At 41.9% G+C, this 23,656-nt stretch overlaps 1 protein-coding gene across 1 annotated transcript; it reads right to left on the bottom strand.

Annotated features, from left to right (window-relative positions):
* Positions 1-1,234: 1,234 nt before the first annotated feature.
* On the bottom strand, positions 1,235-17,018 carry THBS1 (thrombospondin 1). Its single transcript, XM_021539256.2, has 22 exons — positions 16,969-17,018; positions 16,712-16,806; positions 15,412-15,989; positions 14,854-14,929; positions 14,410-14,606; positions 14,111-14,236; positions 12,484-12,577; positions 11,958-12,131; positions 11,397-11,573; positions 10,914-11,087; positions 10,610-10,737; positions 10,339-10,491; positions 9,623-9,841; positions 9,011-9,118; positions 8,467-8,626; positions 7,961-8,079; positions 6,085-6,319; positions 5,470-5,697; positions 4,969-5,240; positions 4,421-4,518; positions 4,171-4,310; positions 1,235-3,552 (listed from the first exon to the last, which is right to left on the bottom strand). Exons 2-22 carry the CDS (start codon positions 16,779-16,781, stop codon positions 3,545-3,547), a joined length of 3,534 nt encoding a protein of 1,177 aa, XP_021394931.1. The 5' UTR covers positions 16,782-16,806; positions 16,969-17,018; the 3' UTR covers positions 1,235-3,544.
* Positions 17,019-23,656: the final 6,638 nt, after the last annotated feature.

The following is a 23,656-nucleotide window of genomic DNA, read 5'->3' as shown; positions in this document are numbered from 1 at the left end:
ACACCCACCAAGCAAAAGTGGGTGGACTTAGGTTACAGAAAGCATATGGCTTGCCTTTTTTATTCTAATGACAAGAAAAGCTACAAAAATGCATGCACAAAATTAGCAAAAAGTTTGGCATGGCTCAGACAAGATTGCTGGAATGGGCTGCCAAGGCTGTCTTCCCCACAGCAGCAGCAGTTCTCTGTTTCAAACTTTTGGTTAGACCTACATACATAGATATGTTCAGATATAGATACATGCTCAGAAAACTGTTGGCTTTAAGGTATCTCCTTCTTCCTGCAAGTAAATGAAGAGATTTCTCCAACTTGGAACCATCTTTGTTTTTTTATAGTCAGTCTTGGTGTCTTTTGGAGGCCAGAAGAGTTAAGAGACAAACCTGCAGGACATATGGTACTGCAGACCCAGGTAAGATCAGATGGGTTACACTGACAGTGCACTCCCACTACCCCATCTCATTCCTTACAAGTCAAGCAGACAGTCCTGTAACTGATGAGGGCAGAAATTCCTGGCCCTCATCACCAGCCAGGAGTTCTTTGCTCTCCTTGTTCTCAGTGGGAAAAAAATTTAAATATACAGGACTGCCCTCAAAAGAGTAGTGACATAGAATAAGAGTCTTCATCCTCAGGAAAAGAAGATGTAAAGATTAGTTTTCTGCACCTGCAGGATGCCCTCACTACACATCTCATGTGGGTATCTAGCACTCCTGTTACAGCACCCGCCTTTGTTAAGGGGTACACACGACAAGCTGCTGCTGCAAGTAGAGCTTGAGGAATCAGTCTTGACTATTAGTTTTAGCAGCATGTTCTAGAAGTTGATTGAGTGCCCTGGCATCAGCTCTTTGATCACACTAGCAATTTCAGTCGTGAGAGCCTGATGCATCAGTCCCTGCCAATATGCTGCCTCTTTTCATGTGAAAGGGGGCAGGCCTGGCTGGGCATGACTGCAGACACAGAGTGTTCTGCCTCGTGCCTGTGCCGATGGCAGCATGGCTTGCAAGTCTGGAAGGGAAGCCTTCAGAATCAAGGGTGCCAGCTGCCCGTGCTGTGACTGCAGCAGTGCCTGCAGGTGGGCCACAGGCTACACGCAGGGGAACAGCTCAGGTGCACCCCCTCAGAACAGTTGTAATGTAGAGCGCAGAGAAAATCTTGCATAGAAGCCAAATTTAATACAAGTAACACATCAGTGATACGGAGATGCATTACAAAACGAATAAAACCAGCAAACAAAGGTATAAATATAAATGTCCTTGGTGGTTTATTGTTCTTTGTATGTAAGAAGCTTTATTGTACAACTTACACAACTTTAGAATGGAAAAATGGTTAAAAATGTTTACAAAAAAAGCATGTTCTTATAAAATTATGCTAGCAAAAACAGGGGGAGGAGGGAAGCAAAAAAATCTTCAGTGTGCAAACTTTTTATAAAAATAGAAATACTAACTCTACAGGTAGCATTTCATGATAAATTATTTAAATAGCCTATCTACACAATTATGTGATTAACTATTACAATGGCAACGAGAAAAATAATTTATAAAAATACAAGCAATGGTATACAAGATGACAGGAAAAAATATAATACAACATTAGAAATTGTATTTGACTTTTTTTTTTCCAATGCCATTTCCTTTCTGGGAATACATTTTCTGCAAAGAAATTTTTACTATGTACAGCATTAACTTTTTAGTACTACAGTAGCTTTAAAGTTTGTTAGACATTTGAACTCTGCTGCTTCAAAGGTTTTTCTCAGTCACACAACAATGAGGTAATATTTGTACGTAAAACTTTCACCGTGTTCATTTCTTTTTGTTTTTTGAAAAGACAAGGAAATATTATAGGTATAAGGATGCTGCCCCTTCTGTTGGGGAAAACAGTCTTTTAATGTACATCAAGGCCTCTCCCTCATTTGCAAGGAGTTCCTGAAATTGCCTAGTCTGTGATGAATTCCTTCTTTTGTAGCTGCACGTCACTAGTTCCCAAGGGAGCTTGCAGTGGCCCAAAGAGCCCATTACATGGTTAGTGAGGGCTGTCCTCATGCCTCCCGCTGCAACCTCCTCAGGGCAGCTCTGCAGAGGTAAAGCATCACAGACATTTCCCAGCACTTGAGCATGCTAAGAGGGTGACTGGCATTCCCTCACCTCTAGTGCTGTGGATGGGACAGAAACTGTTACTATCTCAAGGGACTTGAATTTTAGCATTGCAGAACAGTTGTCTGCCAGGTTATCAACTGCCTTGCACAAAGAAAGGAAAAGCCAACACTGAGCTCAGACTGAGAAAAACAAACATCCCATTGCCCACATCCTCACTTTTCCTTGCACCTCAAAGCCTTTATACGAAAATTGCTCTTTGTAACAAATACATTACCACTATCTGCTCCAGACAAGACTCTTTTTCTCAACTAAACCCTCTCTAGTTTCAGTATAGAACAGAGACAATAAATAATCTGTATTTACAATCTTACAGTCATGAAGACTTGTAACAATGATTAGGTGGATAGTCTTGACGCATCTCTTGTTGTTTTAATCAATAATCCCTCAGTCATTATAACATCAAGAATAGGCAAAAATAAATATTTTACAATTTTATCTACAGGCCCCATTTCCTCCCCTCTAAAGAAGCGAGGGGTTTAAAATATCTATGGCATGTAGAAAAGGAATGTTTTCATTACATTATTTTTGTGCCTCTTTAACCATAAAAAGTGAAGCATGTGCTGATTTCCTGAAGGATAGCACAGTGCTAGCTGAGATGGTGGTGCTTTCTGGCACCATATCTGAAAGAACACATTTGAAGGTAAGCAAGACCTGCATCTACATCAGGAAAAAACAGAACCTAATCATAAATCCCAGTTCTCCCAAATCTGGTGTGATTGAATGTACCAGTTTTTATCCTCTTTCCCTCCTGCCATGACAGAAATAATTTTAGGATATCTGCTTTGTCCTGTGTAGTACAGCAGCTGATCTAGCTCACCACAGAGTAAGGCTATGTTTTTATCTGAAAGGTGTGACATAGAAAACAATTTCTCCAAGTTAAATGGATGTAAACCAAAGTAGCACAGCCTTCCTTAAAAAAAATCCTCTACCCCATAAAGAAAGACCTAGAGTTCCCCCTCCCACCCAAACTCCCTCTTCCCCACACAATGAAAGGTCTTCAGTTTAAGTAGTCCACAGCACATCCAAAGATGTTCTTTTACAAAATGCTACTCCATGGGACCTCCAGTTAGAGAGGCAGTGACACTGCACTGTGATAAACAGCAAACAAATGTCTTTCCTACTGAAAGAAGTGTGCTTGTTCAGTGATGACAATTCTCATTTGCAAGACACATTTGTTTCCTTCCACTTCAGCAGAGGTCAGATACCAAGTATGTTCTCACTTTCATTCTCTCAAAAGCATTCTCTTGAGGCAGGTCATGTGTTTTGAGTCCACATTTACGCAGAAAGAAGAAAGGAAGGAATAATATAATGGTCCCAGGATTTGTAAGGCTAAACGTTTCAAAAGGTGCAATTACCAGCATTTTTAAATAGTCTCTGATTCCAACAATCTTGTGATTATGAATCTGTGAAAAAAGGAAAAGACAATATTTAAATATTTATGTGTATTATGCATGATTATGTCCAAGTCATTAATGCCCAGAGACATTTATAGAGCAAATGGAAAGTACTTTCAATTAGGTGCTTCCTTGAGTTAGACTTCTTAATCTAATCTATGTAACCATTTCATACTGAAGTGACAATTTCAGAGGATTAGGACAGCTGGAACTAGTTACCTCTACTAAACTTCAAGACTGCAATACATGGACAACCTTCTACTTTGCTTACTTTTAAACAAATCAGCTCTTTACTTGCTAAAGTCAATATATTGCATTTCTACCTTAGATTTTGTCAGATGTGCTCATTCATTCTAGTCAGCACTTTAAAGAAGAGTCAAGATGTATTTCATTTCTGGAACTCAACATGGATTTCTGATACTTTGAAATATCACAATAGAAATACACTTAGATTTTATATATTTATATTTTTTACTGTGAAGAGTTTACCAAGTGTCCTGTTTCTGCCTGCAAAACTTGTTCAAACCTGAACCATGAACGATCACAGTTTTCCTTTTGGCTCCTATGTCTTAAGTTCTTGAACCAATTCATTTATATGGGATCTCTTAACTGCAATGTTATCCTTACCTCTGCATTCATATTTAAGGTCTGAGAAGAACACCATTTCTTGAGAGAAGACAAATAATCCTAGCCGACCACCAGCATAGGTTTTATCGTAGATCGGTCCTGAGTCTGCCATGATTTTCTTCCCTTCATACATTACAACCCTACAAAGAAACAATAGCTCAGTCATCTTTGACAAGGTCCTGTGAGGTTCTTCTCCACTGACATCCACTTTTCCTGTGATATTTGCTTCAGATAAAAGGATGATGCTCACCTGATGTAGCCAGTCTTTGGTCTATGGCTAAGTCGCCATCTATATGCAGTGAAGTCTTTCCAGCCTATGTGACGAGGATCATGCCACAAAGTTCTCACCTGTGAAAGAATGTTTTTTTATCAACCAAAGGCCAGAGATAACACAAGTTATTTTGACATGAAGGTGCCTCATAATTAAAGTAAGTCATTAGGCTCTTAATAGCCTAAATATAGAAATAATAGAAATCAACTGCACTTAAATCTACTTTTAAAATATGTAAATTGGAAGATACAGCACAATTCCACTAACAATTGATTCACTGCTGCCAGAAAGCCTGTCTGCAGTAAGCAACCCTGTTAATTGTATATAATATTTTACTTGATTAGGAAAAATTACAAAGTTATTGGTCTTTGCCAAGAAGCCTACACGATCAGCATGTGCAGACCCCCTCTAAGTGTCTAATTTGCTGGAAGAACAGCCTGCCTTATGCAGAAGAGTTATCACACTGGAGTACTCATGTTATCACATTAAGAATACTTCAGCATGTAGTAAGCTCTTACCACTCTTACCTGGCCAGGAGTGTTTCCTGTGTGCCACAGAGCATTACGAAGGTGTTCTCCTGGACCAGTGGTGGAATTCACAACTTTAATGGAGAGACCTGAATAGCCTTGAGCTTTGGTTGGTGTGGAGTCCCAGTAAGACTGGGTGATCTGCTTCCACATGACAACATAGAAACGACTGCTAGATTGGTAGCCAAATACAAAGCCAGCATAATCATCATCCCTTTCTGTATTGATAAAGAAGGTACCACTGAAGTCCACAGCATTGAATTCATCAAAACCTATGGGGACATTAAAGAATAAAGTTTTAGATGCTACTACTTTTCTACAATTCTTAAACAACTTTTTAATAGTTACTCAAGTTCTCTTCCTCTCCTCTTCCTCTCCCCCACCACAACTGAAAAAACCAACAAAACAACCCCCCACCCCCACAACCAACCAACCAACCAACAACAACAAAAAAATCAAACCACCCCAAATTAAATTTGAATGTTAAATTTTTCCCCTTACCGACTGCAAGGCCAGGGTCACAGTTGACTGTCTGAACCAGTTCTTTACCCTGGTGACGAACAACCCAGTTTGGATCATTTTGGGATGTTCCTTTGGGATCCAGAGGAATCATCTGAAATTTTCGGAAATCAGTCTCACTAATTTCCACATTTTCAGGGCAGATATCATCAATGTCTGGCACACTGTCTTGGTCAAAGTCATCTTTGCAAGCATCTCCACGTCCATCACCTATATGATAAAAGTAATTTTATTATTTTATTACCAACACTATTTGCTTCTGAGTCTTACAGCTTGGAAGCTTGGAAATTAAAGTCTGAATTGCAGATCTCTGACTGCCCAGGTACTTGGCAGACACATGACAGAAACCGCAGCAGCTACTGTATAAATGCCCTTTCACTCCAGCCTGATAGTGACTTAGGAGTAAGTTGGATATGTGATCATTTTTACATTGATCTTTACTCCTGAGAAGCACTATAGCAACATTCTGGGTTTTTTTTTCTGGTACAGACATTCTGTATTTTTGTTACTTAGTTTTGTCCAACATTAAATAGTGTGAAAAAATAGCATCAAACTATTGGAAGAAACAAAACATTATTATGATACTGGCTCTCTTACCATCAGAATCAGCTTGATCTGGGTTGGCAACCAATCTGCAGTTATCTTTGTCATCAGGGATACCATCATTGTCATCATCATGGTCACAGGCATCACCTTTTCCATCCTTGTCATGGTCAGCTTGATTGGCGTTGGGCACATAGGGGCAGTTATCAAGGTTATTTTGATGACCATCTTCATCTATGTCCTGGTTGTTGTCACACTGATCACCTATGCGATCAGAATCTGTGTCTTCCTATCAGAGGAGAGAACAAAAACATTTTAAAAGGCCACTTAAAGAAGGCTGAGATAGGAGTCTCTGAAATAGGAGTCTTAATATAGAATTAATTAGGATTTCTGCTTGCTTTATCAAAAGCTAAAATGGATATAATGGGTGGATTAATACACACTTAAAACTGCCTGTGCTAACTGGTTTTATGCTACTTTAGACTTGTTCTGGTTTTAATTTGAATTCACAGTATCAGAAAGCAGTGTGATTGTCAGCTATCTTGAGCCTTTGATACCTCTTCTGTCACTAGTCTACCATACAGGATGCAGGGTACTTTATCTCCTCCCTTCCCTGGCAGCAATGCGATTTCAAGGGCCAAATCAGGGTTGGATTACTCTGTACTTAGTCAGTAGAGACTGTAACATTAGAACAGTCTACCAATGCTTGGTGTTACATCCTCTACAAACACAGCTTAATTTTCTCTATCATAAATGCTCTTTGTGCCTCCAATTCATCAGTCAAGACAATTGTTCCCATGGTGGTGACAGACTGCGTTAACTAACTAGTGTGATTGCTGATCACATATTTTAGCCAGTCATTTGCATAATCGGCTCCTGAACTAAGGAAAACAATCCTATCACCTCTGAGGTTGCCCCACATTTAGCCTAGTAGTCTTGTGAACACAGGTGGGTGACCCTGGTGTAGACAGAAGGCATATCATACACTGTTGGATTAGCTACTAATTCTTGCACTTGAAATCCAGTATCTTCACTTCTAGAACTTGATTAGGATAGTGTTTGAAAAGCTGTTAGAGTCTTGTATTAAAATTTCAAAGTCACAAGAGAAAGGATCTTCCTGAAAGCAGCTGCCTCAAAGGATCTTCGGGTGATTCCTTCCCTCAAGTGAGGAAGTAGGAAAGCAAGTGACAATGACTAAGTCACTTTATATTATCTGTTTAAATCCTTCAAGTAACACTGCTTTTAGGCTACATTCCAGTGATTTGCATCTGCTTTTCTAACCCTTTAAGCATTCCAGTTATGTCCCTAAAGCTATTAAACAGTCTTTTAACTGACAGGATGTCACAGGCTTTATCTACTTCTGCCTTCAGTTTTTGAACCAGTAAGTTGTGTGAGAATCTGGATCCCCCTGGATTTTTATGAAGGTGAATTTTACAAGTGTCATAATATGCCTTTTTCTTAGAGAAAAGCAACTTGAGCTGCCTTCTACTTACTGCTAGAAAAGTTATCTTCTGAAATGCAGTTGGCTTCAAGTTTAGGGACAAAGTTTAAAGAACAGCTTTGTGTCTAAGTCAACACAGCACTATGGGCTATGAAGAGAGTAGTTCCACTACCCACATTTTGCACAATGTTCCCGAAGTATTTCATATTCTCTCTGTGAGGATCACCACAACTGACAAACCTAAGAAATGTTTAGGCAACCAGCACATGCAGTAGTCTTACAGATATTCACTACAGCTACTTTTCAGAAAATACCTAGCACCTGTTCAAACTCTGAGGGCATGTTATTTGATAAAGGCACCAAATGGGAAAGTGGTAAGAATGACTTGTGACAAGTCAAATTTCCGGTGTAACCTGTTAAAATATGTTCTACAACACACAACATGCTGTATTTTTAGCACACTCTGTTTATATAATTCAAATCCCTTACCTGGTCAGGGTTGTGTTCCAGTGGACAGTTATCACACTGATCTCCAACACCATCCAAGTCTGTATCCCTCTGGTCTACATTGTACACATACTGGCAGTTGTCCCTTTCATTAAGCACCCCTGTAAAAGTTCATTAATGAAAATCAGACATCTAAATGCTGCAAAGGACTGTATAAAGCCACCACATACTTCTTGATACCTTTTTCAAAATATTTTGAGCATTATTTGAAAGCTTTGAAACATGACTCATCACTAGCTCTGTAATACACTTCTGCTCTATTGCCTTGTGAGAGTGGAGATAGAATTTAACTGTGACAAAACGTATAAATTCCAAAGTGAATTTCCATTAACCCTAACTGCTCTTTCAGTAGCCTTCACATCCTGAAACCACCACAAGAGAACTTTGGTACATTCAGGGATGAAATTCTGCTAGGAAATCAGAATTACATTGGGTTGATTTGATTCATGGCTGAAAACCATCTAAAGGAGTGATCAGAGGCAACCTACCATCTCCATCAATATCTATTGCACATGCATCTCCTTCTCCATTGTTGTCAGTGTCAGTTTGATCAGGGTTGTGATTGTAGGGACAGTTGTCACAGCGGTCACCAACATCATCCCTGTCGTAGTCATACTGCTGTGGGTTGTAGATGAATGGACAGTTGTCCTGCAAAAGTGAGGAAAGTCAAGTTTTAAAAAGAGTCAAATTAAAGCTTTAACCAGATTCTGCTTATGTTTGTACTGCTTTATGAAAGAAGAAAGGAAGGGAGGGGAAACAGATAAAACTCAGATGCTACTATCTCAAACACCCCGTTGCTGGCACAAGTGTATGAATGGCTGAATGAAAAACGAAATGTCATTTCCAAAGCTCAAACAGCTGCAGAAAGTTTGTCTGCACAGTTATGCATATCTAAGGTTTCTAGGATAGCTGTCAGTGCCAACAATTTCCTATGATCCTCTCTTAAGATGAATGTCAGAAGCTAGAGTCCAGCTTTGGGAAGGGAAGTGGGAAAGCCACATTCTCAATGGCTGTTCTTTTCTGTTTCCTTACCCGGTCATCAGGAATGCCATCGTCATCATCATCACTGTCACAGGCATCACCAATCCCATCCTTATCATAGTCTTCCTGCCCTGAGTTAGGCAGATTAGGGCAGTTATCCTACAAGGAAAAAAGTACACAGACATGTTCACTCCTGGTATTATTACAATATGGATTTGAGCAGGTAAAATCTAATCATTAGGCAAAATTGTAACACCTCAATCAGGTAGGAGTAACCTTACTGTAATTCTCTCAATTTAAGCTAGTCATTAAAGTGAGAAGTCTTAGAAAGCCACAGTTAAATAATTTTAAAATAAAGATTGGATTGCTTTTGAGAATCTTACCCTGCTGCTCACTCTTCCCTTGGAGAGTGCTATCAGAACAAAACTGATATAGGTATGGTCTAAATTAGAATCTTCCTAGAACATTTACAATAATCAGGCTTCATTTTTTCCCATATCACAAGAATATATAAAGCAATACAGCAACAGCAAGAGCCTCCTAGCAATGCCTTGACAATGGCATCCCTACACCTCCTTGATCCCTAGAAGGATTTTTTGCAGAGAGCATAGTTTAATAGCTTAGGCTGTTAGAATGGCAGATGGTAAAAGAGGATAAACTTACCTTTTTACAGTGGTAAGTAGCATTGGCAACACAAACCAGGTTCTCATTTGGCCATCCATCCAAGTCAGTATCTTCTCCACAGATTATGCCATTGCCAGCATAGCCTGGTTTACATTCACAGCGATACATGGGGTCACTAAAGTGGCCAAGGTAATTGCATTTGGCATTCTTGTTGCAGTCATGTGTTCCATCTGTGCATGGATTACGTGGCTTGCAGACCTAGAAGACCACACAGAAATTAAATCCATTGAAAACATTGCATTATCCTTCACTTTTTCCCCAAAGATTCAAATACATCCTAATCAATCAGGCAAAAAAAGTCTCATACATGGCTTTCTTCTGGTCCTCAACTCCAGTACCAGTCTTAGCACTAATTATTTTTCTTGTTCAAACCTTATGTATTATCAAATGGAACAAAGCATTAGGATACCTGAGGCACATACTGTTGTATCATTAGTGACTACTGATTTACTCCTGAGTTACTCCTAAAATTATGTGTAACCTCTGAACCCTCCATGGCTGAGGAGGACAATGATATTTAAAACTCATTTTGATCTTCAAAAGAATTAATGCTGGTTAATGCTTCTTCTGTTCTGAATCACAGAAGATGGTGTTTTATTAAATGCTCCAAGTTTTTTTTTTTGCCTAGAACACATAGGTGTTTTCTGTTTTTTGTGAAACTTTGTAACTTAGAACAATTCTCAAATTGACAATACCTGTTTGTTACTCATGGCATCCTCAACACTGCGGCCAAATGGCTGTGTTCCAGTGAAACGTGGTGGGCAAGGCAGACAGTTGTACCCAGGTTCAGTATTCTCACACCTGTGCACTCCATTGAAGACAAAGCAGGCATCAGGAACCTCTTTGCACTGAAATATGAGTTTGAGATAAAGGAGAACAACAGTTAGCATTATTAAACAGTGATTCTTATTCTCCCTTTCTGTTTTCTCTTCTTCCTTTTCAAGGAGCAAACTATAGTCTTCTTACCTCATCAATATCTTGGCAGTGAATACCATCACCATGGTAGCCAGCAGGACAGGCACCACACTTCCAGGACCCATCAGGGGCACTGGTGCACGTAGCCCCAGCAAAGCAGGGATTAGACAGACACCCATCTGTGAAACAAGTGAGGAAATGTTATGATAAAGGACGCTTTACCGTGCTGTTACAGTAGTGTATTTGGCTGATATCCTGGTTTAAAATTATAGCACTTGAGGTTTTGCAGACTTTACACTGGCATTTTCAATATTATCAACAACCTTCAGAGGTTTATGGGCAAATGGATACTCACCAATTGGACAGTCCTGTTTGTTGCAGACCTGAGTCCCTCTAGCTTCACCTACACAAGTCTTCCCACCATACTGAGGCTCAGGATTATTGCAGAGACGGCTTCGTTTCTGAAGTCCTCCTCCACATGTCACTGTGCAAGCATCCCATGGAGACCATGGTCCCCAGTTGCCATTAACTTAAGGGAGAAGAAGAGAGAAAACATGTATAGCTTTAAATTCAGTGCTACAACTAGTTTCAACCTGACTAAGGACTTTACTTTTGTAGGGAGAGCAGTTCAGACATTGCTCTGACATAAATGACAGAATTAATGGACTCCATGGAAGAGGCATAAAAATAGTTTCATCTGAAACTAACCTGTGAGGTTTTACATAGCCCACCTCTAAGTTTAAAGAGAGAAGAATACTATAACAAGCTTACTTAGTAACTACCCTGGATGTTAACTATTTAAGCTACCAATTACTAGTTACCACCAGGACACACTTACTTGGGCAAGGATCTTTCTGGCAGGCTTTGTTTTCTCTTGCTTCACCCTCACAAGGTTTGCCATTCAGCTGTGGTACTGGAGAGTTGCAAAGACGAATTCTAGTAATGATGCCCGTGCCACAAGTGACAGAACATGATGACCATGGCGACCAGTGACTCCAGCCACCATCCTGTTTAACTACAAGAGAGATTTCTGTTATTCATAATTTCTGAAGACTTCAGCTGTACAGCACCCAGGACACAGCCAGTGTCCAAAAGGACAAAAGGACCAAAGACTCCATGTGTAAAGGATAGCCTCCTGACTGTCACAGATCAAGTTTTGCAACTAGGGAAATTTCATACCTAAACTGGCATCACATTTCGTCCTGGGAGCAGTGCCCAAACATGCCTGTTTACTGCATTAACTATCTGCTCCCCTCCATCTTGTTAATACAAGTCCTTAAAGCTAGAAGCCAAGGATCCATGCCAGTGGCAGAGCTACCTGGTAATCCTTGTTTTTTAACATTCAGCCAATAAAAGCAGCCTCTGTTTTACTACCAGCAAGAGTAGATTAAGTACTTACATCTCTTATCACACTCCTGAAGGTGGCAAGTCCGAGTCTGTACAGAGGAGCCTTCGCAGCGGTTATTGAGACTGTCACAGGAACGGCCTCTCTGCTGAATCCCATTACCACAGGTCACGGAACACGAGGTCCATTCAGACCAAGGAGACCATCCATCGTCTGCATAGTCGCTAGCTGCAGAGGGATACAGCTCTGAATAAGACTCCAGACAAATGCTTTTCCGTATCTTTTCTCTCACCTCTCTCTCCACAAAAATGGACACAACTGTTCTCAGAAGCCATATATGCATCTTCCTTCTTTGTATAAGATAAAGGCCATGAACTCAAACATTTCAATATGTTGCATATTGTAGAAAATATCTGAACATGGATCACATAAGTGATTAGCCTCAAAGACACATCAGATTAACCTACTTCAGAAATACAAGGTTACCATAGGATACCCAGTTCTGATATACTGCAGAGCAGCATGGGTCTAGTTAGATGTGGCCAACTGCTACAGGACTGTGAAAGTATTAAGTACTTACGCCAGCACCGAGGGCAGCACTCCCCATCAGGCACAGTGGCATTGGAACAAGGCATGAGAGGACAGGACACTTTCCGGCATATGGTGGCAGAGTTCTATAAAGAGTTGTGAGAATTACAGTTATCACGTGGAATATAAACAATGTTTGGAGTCTAAGTAAATAATAGGGACTTTTTCTGCAGAACTTTAAGATTCAGTAGCATATCTAAAGCAGAGACCCTTGTATTTAGAGCTAAAATACCACCCAATGGGTAGTCCCAGGTATTTTCAGTCAAACTTCATCTCATTTCCATTCTCACCCATTATTTTTTAGTCAAAAGCAGAAATATTTTGGTTCTGCAGAAGTTTATCGGTAGTACTAGCATATGCTGGCTCAAGTAAATGACTATTATGTGATACCCAAAGTACAAGGTCAGATTTCAAAGAAATGAAATAAGAATGAAAAGCCAATTTTCTCTTCAGTTAATATGGATTTAAGCTGATTATATGGTAAAGAAAAAATGAGTTTAGTGGACTCTGCTCAAGTGCCATGCAATCTCTAACTTATAATTAGAGGTTTTTCATCTCTAAGCCAAACACGCAGGGTAAGAACACCCACCCCCAATCTCAATAAGAGTTAAAGGGCAGTCTGTAGTTTTGCTTCTTGAAGGTAGCACCTTGGTCAGAAGAATGCTCTCATGATTACTATTTTAATCTCCCCAAGCAAATTATTAGATTAAGGCAATTACAGCTAACATTGAGTAAACAGATTGCTAGGAACGAGGCAAATGCAAAAGTCACAATACCATGTGCTGACTACAAGACAAAAGACAGAGAGCTAAAGAAGCAGACACAGAATTTGAGTTGCCTTGTATTGCACATATACAAATACCTGACTTTTAGTTTCTAAAGAGTGGCATGCTAATTAACCCACTTTTTGTAGACTGGTACCCCAAAATGCTTTTGCTAAGGTATACTTAAATGGAACAAGCAAATAAGTTAAAGAAACCCTGAAACTGTACATTTTGTATGTATTTACAGCATTCAGCAGAAGTGAAACACAAAGCTTCAATATCTTGCCAGGTGATTCAGGGATATTAAACAACTGAAATCCAAAAGGGATCATTGTTCCATATAATCTATAAAAGCTAATAGGACACACCTAGAAGCATTTTCTAGATAAAGAAAACATCATAAGTCTCTTTACCAAGTAATTTTTGACCAAATGTCATTTTCTACTAAGTCAGCAAGAGGTTTAGTGAGGACAGAAGGCAAACCTAGAAAAGCTGATAGTACTATACATTTGTTGTGTTGATACTGACTTAGTTTACTGATGGACTTATGTAAAGAATACAGGCATTCCCCAAATTAATGAACTAAAACTGTTAATGGCTGTATCAGAGTGATACATATAATTTCAGTGTTTCATATAATTTTCTAGAATATTGCTGTTTGGACAAGGTAGGGAACCTGCCTTTATATCAGAGATCTAGTAGAATGAAATAAACTGAGTAATTCTATGGCTTCTCTAGTATGCCTAGTTCTGTATATGATTCACTCTTTCTAACAAACATTGCCGTTTAGAACTATCTATTAATTCCACCTTATGAGTTTATATTCAGGTGATTTGTGAATGTGAGGAATCTTACCTGGCAAGTACATTCAGTGCAGCTGTCAATAGTCCACTCCTCTTTATTTTTGTGCAAGACTCCATTATGAATGCATGCTCCAGGAGTGATCTGGACTACTTTGGCAATGATTTCATTTTCTTCAGTCTTGAGGGCAAGAAGCAAAAAGAAGATATTTAGGATTAATACAGAAATACCCTTTTTCACAAAAGTCAAAGTAAAAATATTTTGCTGTTTACATAGCCTCTCAAAAGCAAGGTTATAATTAATTCACTAAGTGCTAGTTAATGAAAGGTACCATGAAGTTGACCACCACTTACCACTTTTCGAACTCTGTCTTGAAGTGTTGTAACCATGGACCGTAGCCCTTGCAGTTCCACAAACATATTTGTTAGTTCATCACAGGAAAATCCACAGACTGCTTGGATGTCCTTTGTTTTATGGCCAATGTAATTAGTGCGGATAGCTGGGCTGGAACCATTGATGGGGTTGTCCAAAGTAATGACTGCACTAGTGGCTAAGAGAAAAAAACAGAGGTGAAGTAAATGCATTTTATATGACATGCATTTATCATTCCAGGCTAACACCTGCTAAACAGCTGCCACTAGATTCATTAGGGTGCCTGCAGAAATATAATCTTATTTCTTATGCAATGTGGATTTGCATGTCAGCATACTTCTGAGTTCTGTTTCAACTTGTCTTTCTAAAGTAATGAGAAATCTTATTTTTAATAGGTCATTGGACTCAGAAGATTGTAAACTTACAACTGGAGCAGCCTTTGTTCCGCAGGATAGTTTCCAGAGTTGTTCCAAACACAAACCGCACATTCTGCAGCAGACCCTGTGGACAGAGAAAGAATTACAACTACTTGCAGCAACTGCAAGGGGAAGAACCACTTGCACTTGGACAGACTGAAGGTCATGCAAGATCTTACAGAGCAATTTCATGACAGACAGATGGAAAAGTGAAATACATTGCTCTATTCTCCTTAATGAAAACCAGCCCTGCTTCCTAACGGTCTTATCCTTGAGCATAAGGACTTGGCAACTCTCCAGGCAGGAAGGAAAATACCCATGGATTTCTGAATCTCATATAAGAAGCTAAGCAATGAAGCTACAACTACCTGTCTGGAAACTTCAGTGCCTTCTCATTGCTGCAGGAAGTTCCATCCCCACAAATCTAATGCTTCACCCTTCAAATTCCATTAGTAAAGTTTAGGAGATTTAGACGTCTTTGCTGCTATGTAGGCTTGTTGAGTAGCTAATGCACCTTCAAAACAGATGACTGAAAATTCTAGGCAAAATCATAAGTGAAAGTCTTACCTGGAAGTTGTCATTGACTCCCCCTTTGGCAATATGGAGCCTGGCACTGCTGGCTAGGTCCCTAGTGAAGATGTTCTGGATGGGGATGTCCAGTTCAGCGTTTTCCATTTTCTCACACCCCACATAGAGCTGAGCTCGGTCCTCCTGCACAAACAGGGTGATATTCTTCCAATGTCCTGTAGCTAGCAAGACATCCTCTACTGACACTAACTGCTGCTTGCCGTCAACAGAAAGGCTCAGGTCCAGGGAGCCTGCCTTGCCATTTGATACTAGACTGAAGACATGACCAGAGCCATCATTCTTTTCCACAGACAGCAGTGTGCCTCTGCTCTTCTTGGCTTGTCGGAGAGTGGCCAGGAGAATGAAGCCCTTCTCAGCATGGATGGCATCTAATAAGTCTTGGAACTTTGTGTCAGGGACAGCAGGGATGCGACTGGCATCTTCAATGCGGTAAGCAGGGCTGGAGGATTCTGGCCCCTTCACCAGGTACACCCCGGGGGCCCGGCGCCCCGCTCCTTTCCGCATGAAGCCAATGAGCTCAAAGAGATCGAAGACGCTATTATCATCATTCCTGGATTCTGCAGAGAGAGATCAGGATAAGCATCATGAGAAAAGGACAAGAGGCTGAGTAGGTGCAAGTTTCCCAGGATTACTTAACGTTTTGGCTCCTGGCGCACATCGTGCAGGGCACAGTGCCTCACATCAGAGCACAGACAGTTAGGTCTGATGGTGCAGCAGTCCCACCAGGAGCTGCTGTGCAGCAGTACATGTGCATTCTTGTACGGGAGCCAGTCAGCACAGGAGTGCCAGGTACCCGCTGACTGACACACAAAGGTAGCAGCCATTCTGGCACCTCATTACACTCCAGCAGCACAGAAATAGACAGCAAAACCCAATCTGCATTATTCCTATGCTGGGACATGGCAAAGTGAGTTTGCACAATCCAGGCTGAGTGACAGCAGCACAGCAGCAGCTTCTCTATAGCACCAAAACGGCAGCCTAGTACCTCATTCCTTCTTCAGGCAGTTCCTACATCATGTTCCTCCTTTCTTCTGCTCAGCGCAGAGGTAGACAAGCTACATGCTCAAATTCTGGAGACTCTGCGTTCCTACTTCTGAAGGTTACACAAATTCCACACCAGAGAGAAGTTTTCTGTTCCCAGCTAGCTCATGCTCAGGTTAAAACGTTTTTGTTCATTGAGAGCTTTGGAGCTCTTTACCACCGAGCACAACTTCATCTGCCTACACAGGCACCAAAGTTATTTCTTCTTGCCCCGGTACCAGCGCAGAGCCGGCCTTACCTGCAGTGCGCTTGGTCTCTGAGCCGCCGAGCACGAGGAGAAGGAGGCAGAGAGCAGTCGCTGGCCCCATGGCAAAGGTCTGTCTCTGAACCAGCCTGGGGACACACACGAGGAAGGTCACCGCGCTGCCGTCGCACCCACGACCGGCGCCGGCGAGGCTCCCGCAGGCGGGACGTTGCGCAGCGGGGACGGGGCAGGTGTCCCCGGCCCCCCTCGGACGGGACAGCGAGAGCGGCGGGAGCCGCTTCGGCACTTACCTCCGGCAAGAGCGATCCGGGCGGTCCGCGCCGGCCTCTGGGTACCGGCGAGCAATATCCGCGGGCAGCCCCGACCGTCCCGGCGCGGGAGGGCGAGCGGCGGGCAGCGGTAGCGGCGCTGCCGGGACTCTGCGGGCGCCGGCCGCCGCGCCCGGCTATAAAGGGATGGCTCGCATTCCTGGGCGCACGGCGGGCCAATCGGCGGCGGCGGGGCAGGAAGCGGGAGGCGGGAGCCGGGCGGCTCCGGGGCCAGGGACAACTTTCCGCAGGGGCCGGGGGGCGGGGGCGGGCGCGCCCCGCGGGCCGGGGGAGCCGCTGCGCCCGGCCGCGCCGCGAGGGGGCGCTGGGCCCCCGGGGCCTCCCGCGCTGCCCGCGGCCCCGCGCGCCGCCCGGCTCCCGGCGCCTTCCCCGCCGGCAGCGGGACCCGCCCGGGCCCGCGGGGCCCGCGCTCCCTCCGCCGGCCGGAGCCCGCCTGGCCCCGCGCCCGCCGCCCGCCGCGCCCGCCGCCCGCCCGGCGTCCCGGCCCCGCTCTCCGGCCGCGCGCACCGCAGCGAGGGCGCGGGGGGCACGTCCCCTGGAGGAGCGGTGCGCCCAGACGCCGCTGCCGCCGGCTGTGCCGAGGCGCTACTGAAAGCATCCTCCACTGAATGTTCACTTAGTGAGACTTTCTCTGCCTGCCCGCTGGTTCCAACACACAGCGCTCAGGACACTGGGTTCACAAAAGGGGAATAAGGGCAATTCTCACTAGCCCGTCTTGCCCGGCCTTGGTGGAGCCGGTTCCCGTGGGGGCAGAGAGGACAGAGGCCGGCAGGCTGGAGCAGTAGGACCTGCTGTCTCCTTTCCACATCTCCTTGTCACTGGAGAAATGTTCGTGGGGATGACCCTCAAACAAATTTGCCTTAGGAATGAAATTACTATCGTTGTAGTGCAGCTGAGACTCTCCCATAGCAGATTTGTTTAATTAATAAAATGACTAACACTACTTCAGCTAAGAATTTCCCGTGTAATATGAATTCCAGGTAACAGGAAATCTAAAGGTTAAAAGGTAGGTTCCTTGCATAATTTCATATTCTGAATGACTAAAAGTGACTTGGGCGTGTGAAACAGCTTTGAGGTAATCAAATTCCAAAAATGGTTAATTCCTCTGCATTCCCTGGCCTTTGTGTGCTTGGCATGTGCTCCCGTGGGAAGTGGAGTGTCAGTGAACGAGAAAGACCTAGTCAGGCAATTGCGTGTGTGGCGAGGGAAAACTGGAGTGAGCAGTGACTGAGTTGGACTCTGAACTGTGTAAAATGCATCAGACAGTTGTGCTGGCTAATGTATGAGGAGGAATTACTGCACTACAGATTATCCTAGGAAATGCTCTGGGAAATTCTTGACCCAAGGAATGAGAGACAGCTGCAGAATTGTGTATATTAGGGCAAAGCCAAATCTATTGTCTGCCTTTTTAACTTAGAAGATAGAGTATACCATCTGAAGTAGGTCTTTTTACTGTACAGTGATTCACAGAAGAAAAACCTCAACCATCTCAAGATAAAGAACTGAGAGAGAAGAGAAATTATGGTGATGATGAGAGCCATGTCAGTAAAAAAACCCCTAAAAGATCAGCAAGAGAGAGAGCATGCAAGATAGATACATGGACTGCTCCAACCTGGACAGGTTTAACATTTTATGCTAGTTGAGATAATTTTTCTCCCTTCTTGCAGTCAGTATTCTCAGCATAAAACTGAAGAGCATAGTGAATGCAGTATCATATCACAGAGTATTTTGCTTCTGTAAGTATAATGGTACAAAAAAGAACAGCTTAACTGTTAACTGTTTGCTGGATAAGGAATTGGTGGATGGTCACATCCAGTGGGTGGTGGCTGGGGGCTCAGAGTCCTGATAGACATGAGTCCTTCAGGGGTCGGTTCTGGGACCAGTTCTATTTAATGTCTTTCTCAGGTACATAGATGGAAGATCATCCAGTTTGCAGATGACACCAAGCTGAGTGGTGGAGTTGACACACCTGAAGAATAGAACACCATCCATGTGGACCGGGACAAGCTCAGGAACCAGTTGATGGAAATCTCATGAGGTTAAACAAGGCCAAGTACAGGGTACTGCACCCAGGTCAGGCAACTCCCAGTACCAACACAGGCTGGGGATGAACAGGTCAGGAGCAGCCCTGCCCAGAGGGACTTGGGGGTGCTGTGGGTAGAGGCTGGACATGACCCAGCCATGGGCACTCCCAGCCCAGAGAGCCAAACGTGTCCTGGGCTGCATCCAAAGCCCCGTGGGCAGCAGGGCCAGGGAGGGGATTCTGCCCCTCTGCTCTGCTCTGCTGAGAGCCCACCTGCAGGGCTGCACCAGCTCTGGGGGGCCAGCACAGGAAGGACATGGAGCTAGTCCAGAGGAAGCCACCAAGTTGAGTAGAGGGATGGAGCACCTCTCCCACAAGGAAAGGCTTAAAGAATTGGGATTGTTCAGCCTGTAGAAGGCTCTGGATTGACTTTATTGTGGCCTTTCACTACCTGAAGGGAGCCTACAAGAGAGCTGGAGAGGAACTTTTTACAAGGGCGTGTAGGGGTGGGAAAAAGGGTAATGCCTTTGCACTGAAAGAGAGTAGATGAGATACTAGGATGAAATTCTTTATTCCATCTCTATAAGGCCAGGCTCAATGGGGCTCTGACATGAGGGCCTGCCCCCCCCACTTTATGGCTATTGTAAAAAATTAACCCTGTCCCGGCTTGAATCTAGGACAGTGACTAAAGTCAGATGAGAAGGATCGCACAATTTATGACTTTCTGTGGGCTATCCTCTGTTGACATTTATTGTCCTGACAGTAAGGAAGCTAATGATTGCCTACCAAGGGCGGGTAGACACCTGTTGGAGGAGTGTGGATTTCAATGCAGGGCATAACCCTTCCACTCTTGGGTGGAATTCAGGACATTGCTGTTTTGCATATCTGTGCCATGTCTGTGAAAGAATCATTCTACATTCATTCAACAGTTATTCTAGTCTAGTCTAATTTGGAGTAAAAAAATACTTTGGTGCATATATTCTTGAATACCTTGCTTGTTGGTGTTCTTTTATTTTGCAGGAATATTCTGTGTGCTAATTACAGCTGTAGTCTGCCTGCATACACAAGGCTGATTGGGTATCTTTTTGTTTTTGAAGATCTTCCATCAAAATCAGACCTTCTCCCATACCAAAAAAAGTGTGGGAAATTGCAGAGTCTGATTAATGGTTAGCTAATTCATTGAGCTGAGCCCTTACACCTTAAAAAATAGAAATGTTTTAATTTCTTCTAAATTGTAGTGGGTGTACAGCACATTTGTTTATTAGGAGTCAGATTTTGGGGTTTGCAAAATGTACTACAATTTAAAGAGAAGAATATACTTTAAAGGGATTAACTAAGTGATAAAATTTTCTGGCAGGGTTGCATATACTTTTGTACCAATGTAATGCCAGTAGCATATTTTTCACCAGAAAAATAATTTAATTTTAAATAATTTAATTTAATTAATTTGTAATTTTTAAGGCTTTTTTTTCCTAGAATGAGAAAGCATTTATTTTAAAGAAATATTTAGAATTTGCATCATGAGCCAAAAAATACCCCCAAACTCTATTCCTGAAATTAAAACCAAGTTGGTTTCTTTTGTCTGTGAAGGAAAAAGAGGAAAAAGAGGGAGACCCTAGTATTCTCTATCACAAGACTTTTTCATGTATTTCCTTTGTAAGCAGCAGATGAAAAGTAACAGTAGATACAGGCATCTAGTCTCTGCCTCAGTGAAGTATTTCTAGTCAGTGAATCATTAGAATATGTATTCAAATTCAAGCACATGGTAGAGTTTCCTTGGTTTTCATTAGAATTCTTGTGGACATACTTGTGGACATGCGTTTTAGATGTTTTATTCAGCAGAGGTGACCATAAGTACATGTTTGTACATTTATATACTGGGACCTTTGAGCCTCTAAAGTGAAAGAAAGCTGTTCATTTACATCCGTTAGCAATCTGTGTCCCAGTGTGTTTTTGTGAGTTGTAAACAGGCAGCTGCAGAGCTTTTACTCCTCACACATAATCACAGATAAAGTGAAAAATAGATTTAACTTTTGTTCACCTCTCAGAGCATCTCTTGTCTCCATTAATTTCATATTACACAATCAGGCAGGACTGATTATGCACAAGACAGAACATACACATTTTGCCACAACATGAAACCTCACTTGAGCAAAATACCATATCATGTACAAATCTTTATCCTCTTCTTTCCTTCTTTTAATTAGGCAGAAGCAATCAATTATTTCCAGATCCAGTAGAACACTCTTAAAAATGCTGTTAATTACTTAATATTGCATAATATCTTCCAATCATCAGGAAAAAAGGCATTGAAAGATCTGTGCAATACATAGCTGGGTGTTGCTGGTAGTCATGTGGTAGAAAAAACAAATAACTTGTATATTAAAAAAGGACTGTTCTGTCATTACACAACTTGAAAGATATGTGTTTAAAATAACTAAGAGAATTGATGAATAAACAGTAATGTGCTCATGAGAGGGAAGATTAACTTTGTGCTAGGAAGTGGTGTGCCTGGAGTTTCTTAAAGGCCAGTTGCTTAAAATGGAATGTCTAGAAGGGACAGAGAAATATAAAATAAAAAACCTGGTTGGTAATTTCCAATGTCCTCTCTGTGTTATTGCAATATGTGTAGCTCTGCTTTTTTTCTATTTGCACAAAAACTATTAGTGCAGTCTATCTATATTACAGTCTGTGTTATGAACTTGGTCTAGAGTTAACAAGATTAGACAAAGGATGAATTTCACAACTGAGCAGTAAAAGAAAGAATTTAGTCATTCCCTTATTCTGCACGAGCTTCTGTGCAGTTTGATGCAGCAGCACATTAGGAAGTACACAGACTGTAAGAGATTCCATTTCATGTTGAAGAAGAAGACTGAATAACAAAGTTGCCTGGTATAGTTATTTTCAGACTTTTATTACAAACAATGCCTTAGGGGCAGGGAAGTAAGATGTCTTGCCAAGAGATTATTTTGAGCAAATAAAATGATCTATGAAATTTATGACTAAGAATCCTTGACACGCCCCAGCTGAAACTCCCAAGCAGTCTGCTACTTAGTGGAACTGCAAGCCACATAATGTATATACATGAGGTGAAAAGTGCATAGAAAGTATGGTACATATTATGTCTAGCCTTTTCTTTATCCCAGAGATCATAATAGTTGTGTTGAATTCTGCAAAGCCTTTCCCATTCCTGTTGATTTTAGATACATCATTAGCCCTGTTGACCTTTGTAGCAGTGTGTGGCTACAGTGATGATCATGATCCAGGGAGACCTGCTTACAAATTGTCAAAAATTCTTCAGAATCAGATTCTTACATGGCTTTATTGGAAGTTATACTGATTTTGTCTGGGATAGAGTCAATTTTCCTCCTATTAGCTGGTACAGTGCTGTGTTTTGGAATTAGGATGAGAATAATGTTGATAACACTCTGCTGTTTTAGTTGTTGCTAGGTAGTGTTTATATTGATCCAAGGACTTTGTAGCTTCTCACCCCATTATACCAGTGAGTAGTCTGGGGGGCACAAGAAGCTGGAAAGAGATACAGCCAGGACAGCTGACACTAACCGGCCAGAGGAATGCTCCATACGATGTGGCATCATGCTGTACGATAAAACTGGGGAATTGGCATGGGAATGGTGTCTCACTGCTTGGGAACTGGCTGAGCATCAGTCAGTGAGTGGTGAGCAATTACATTGGGCATCGTATATTTTAATTCTTATAACAGTAATAACAAATAGCAGTATTATTGTTATTATTTTGCCTTTATTTTTCTGTCCTTTTAGTCTTTGTTTTAACCCACAGGTTTTAGTTGTTTTTCTTCTGCTTCTCTACCCCATCCCACTGATGGGGGGAGTGAGTGGCTGTGTGGTGTTAAAGTGCCTGCTGGGTTAATCCATGACAGAAGTGCAGCCTGCTGTGACTCATGCTTTCTAAATTCAAATCACATATAGCATTATATCTATATCAATTACAGTTGTCTCCCAAATTGTGTCACTCTAATTACTTTAACTGTTGGGAATGGGAGGAAATTTTGAGAAAGTTGTCTTAGCAGTTTGCTTGATACTGTAGCACTGCCAAGTTGCACAGCACATGGAGTAGAGTAAGCAGTTCTAGAAAGAGTCATGCAAGAGCTAAAGAAGTCTGATGTTTAGCTTTATTAAAAATATTATATTATATGTATATAATAATTTATATAAAATATATAATTTATATAAACATATTAGCTTTATTTTTTCAGGGGAAAGAACTCCTTCTTTCCCCTGAAAAAATAAAGCTAATATTTTCCACCATCCAGACACCTCTTCATTCTCTGAAATATAACCTCTTATAATATCTGAAATAGGACAGTCTGACAACTTCAGTAACATTAGAGACATCAAATAATTTAATCCTTACTGAGAAATAATTCTTGTGGCCCTTTTGAGGCTCCGGACTTGGCCTGCAAAATAGAACAAAAGCACAAGCAGTGTTCTGCAACAGTTCAGCCTAGGCTTCAACTCATTTCAAGTGAGAACTTCACTCAATATTAGGAAGTTCTCTAGGAAATTACTCTGGGACACATGGACCTTGAATTTACAGCCTAGCATATTTTTTAGCCTCACTTCATTAGCAAGCACTTCAACCTAA

This window comes from Lonchura striata, chromosome 6 (assembly GCF_046129695.1).
Source record: "Lonchura striata isolate bLonStr1 chromosome 6, bLonStr1.mat, whole genome shotgun sequence".
NCBI classification, from domain to species: domain Eukaryota; kingdom Metazoa; phylum Chordata; class Aves; order Passeriformes; family Estrildidae; genus Lonchura; species Lonchura striata.
Note: the sequence above shows the minus strand (reverse complement) of the source record. Positions and strands in the feature narration are given on the sequence as shown.

What these genes read in the sequence shown, in the direction of transcription:
- THBS1 (XM_021539256.2), bottom strand. Translation starts at nt 16,781, where the DNA reads ATGGGGCCAGCGACTGCTCTCTGCCTCCTTCTCCTCGTGCTCGGCGGC. An exon ending in AAGACAGAGTTCGAAAAGTG is followed by an intron (nt 14,237 to 14,409) that starts GTAAGTGGTGGT and finishes CTTGCCCTCAAG; the next exon opens with ACTGAAGAAAATGAAATCAT. An exon ending in CCAAAGACTGGCTACATCAG is followed by an intron (nt 4,311 to 4,420) that starts GTGAGCATCATC and finishes GTTTCTTTGTAG; the next exon opens with GGTTGTAATGTATGAAGGGA.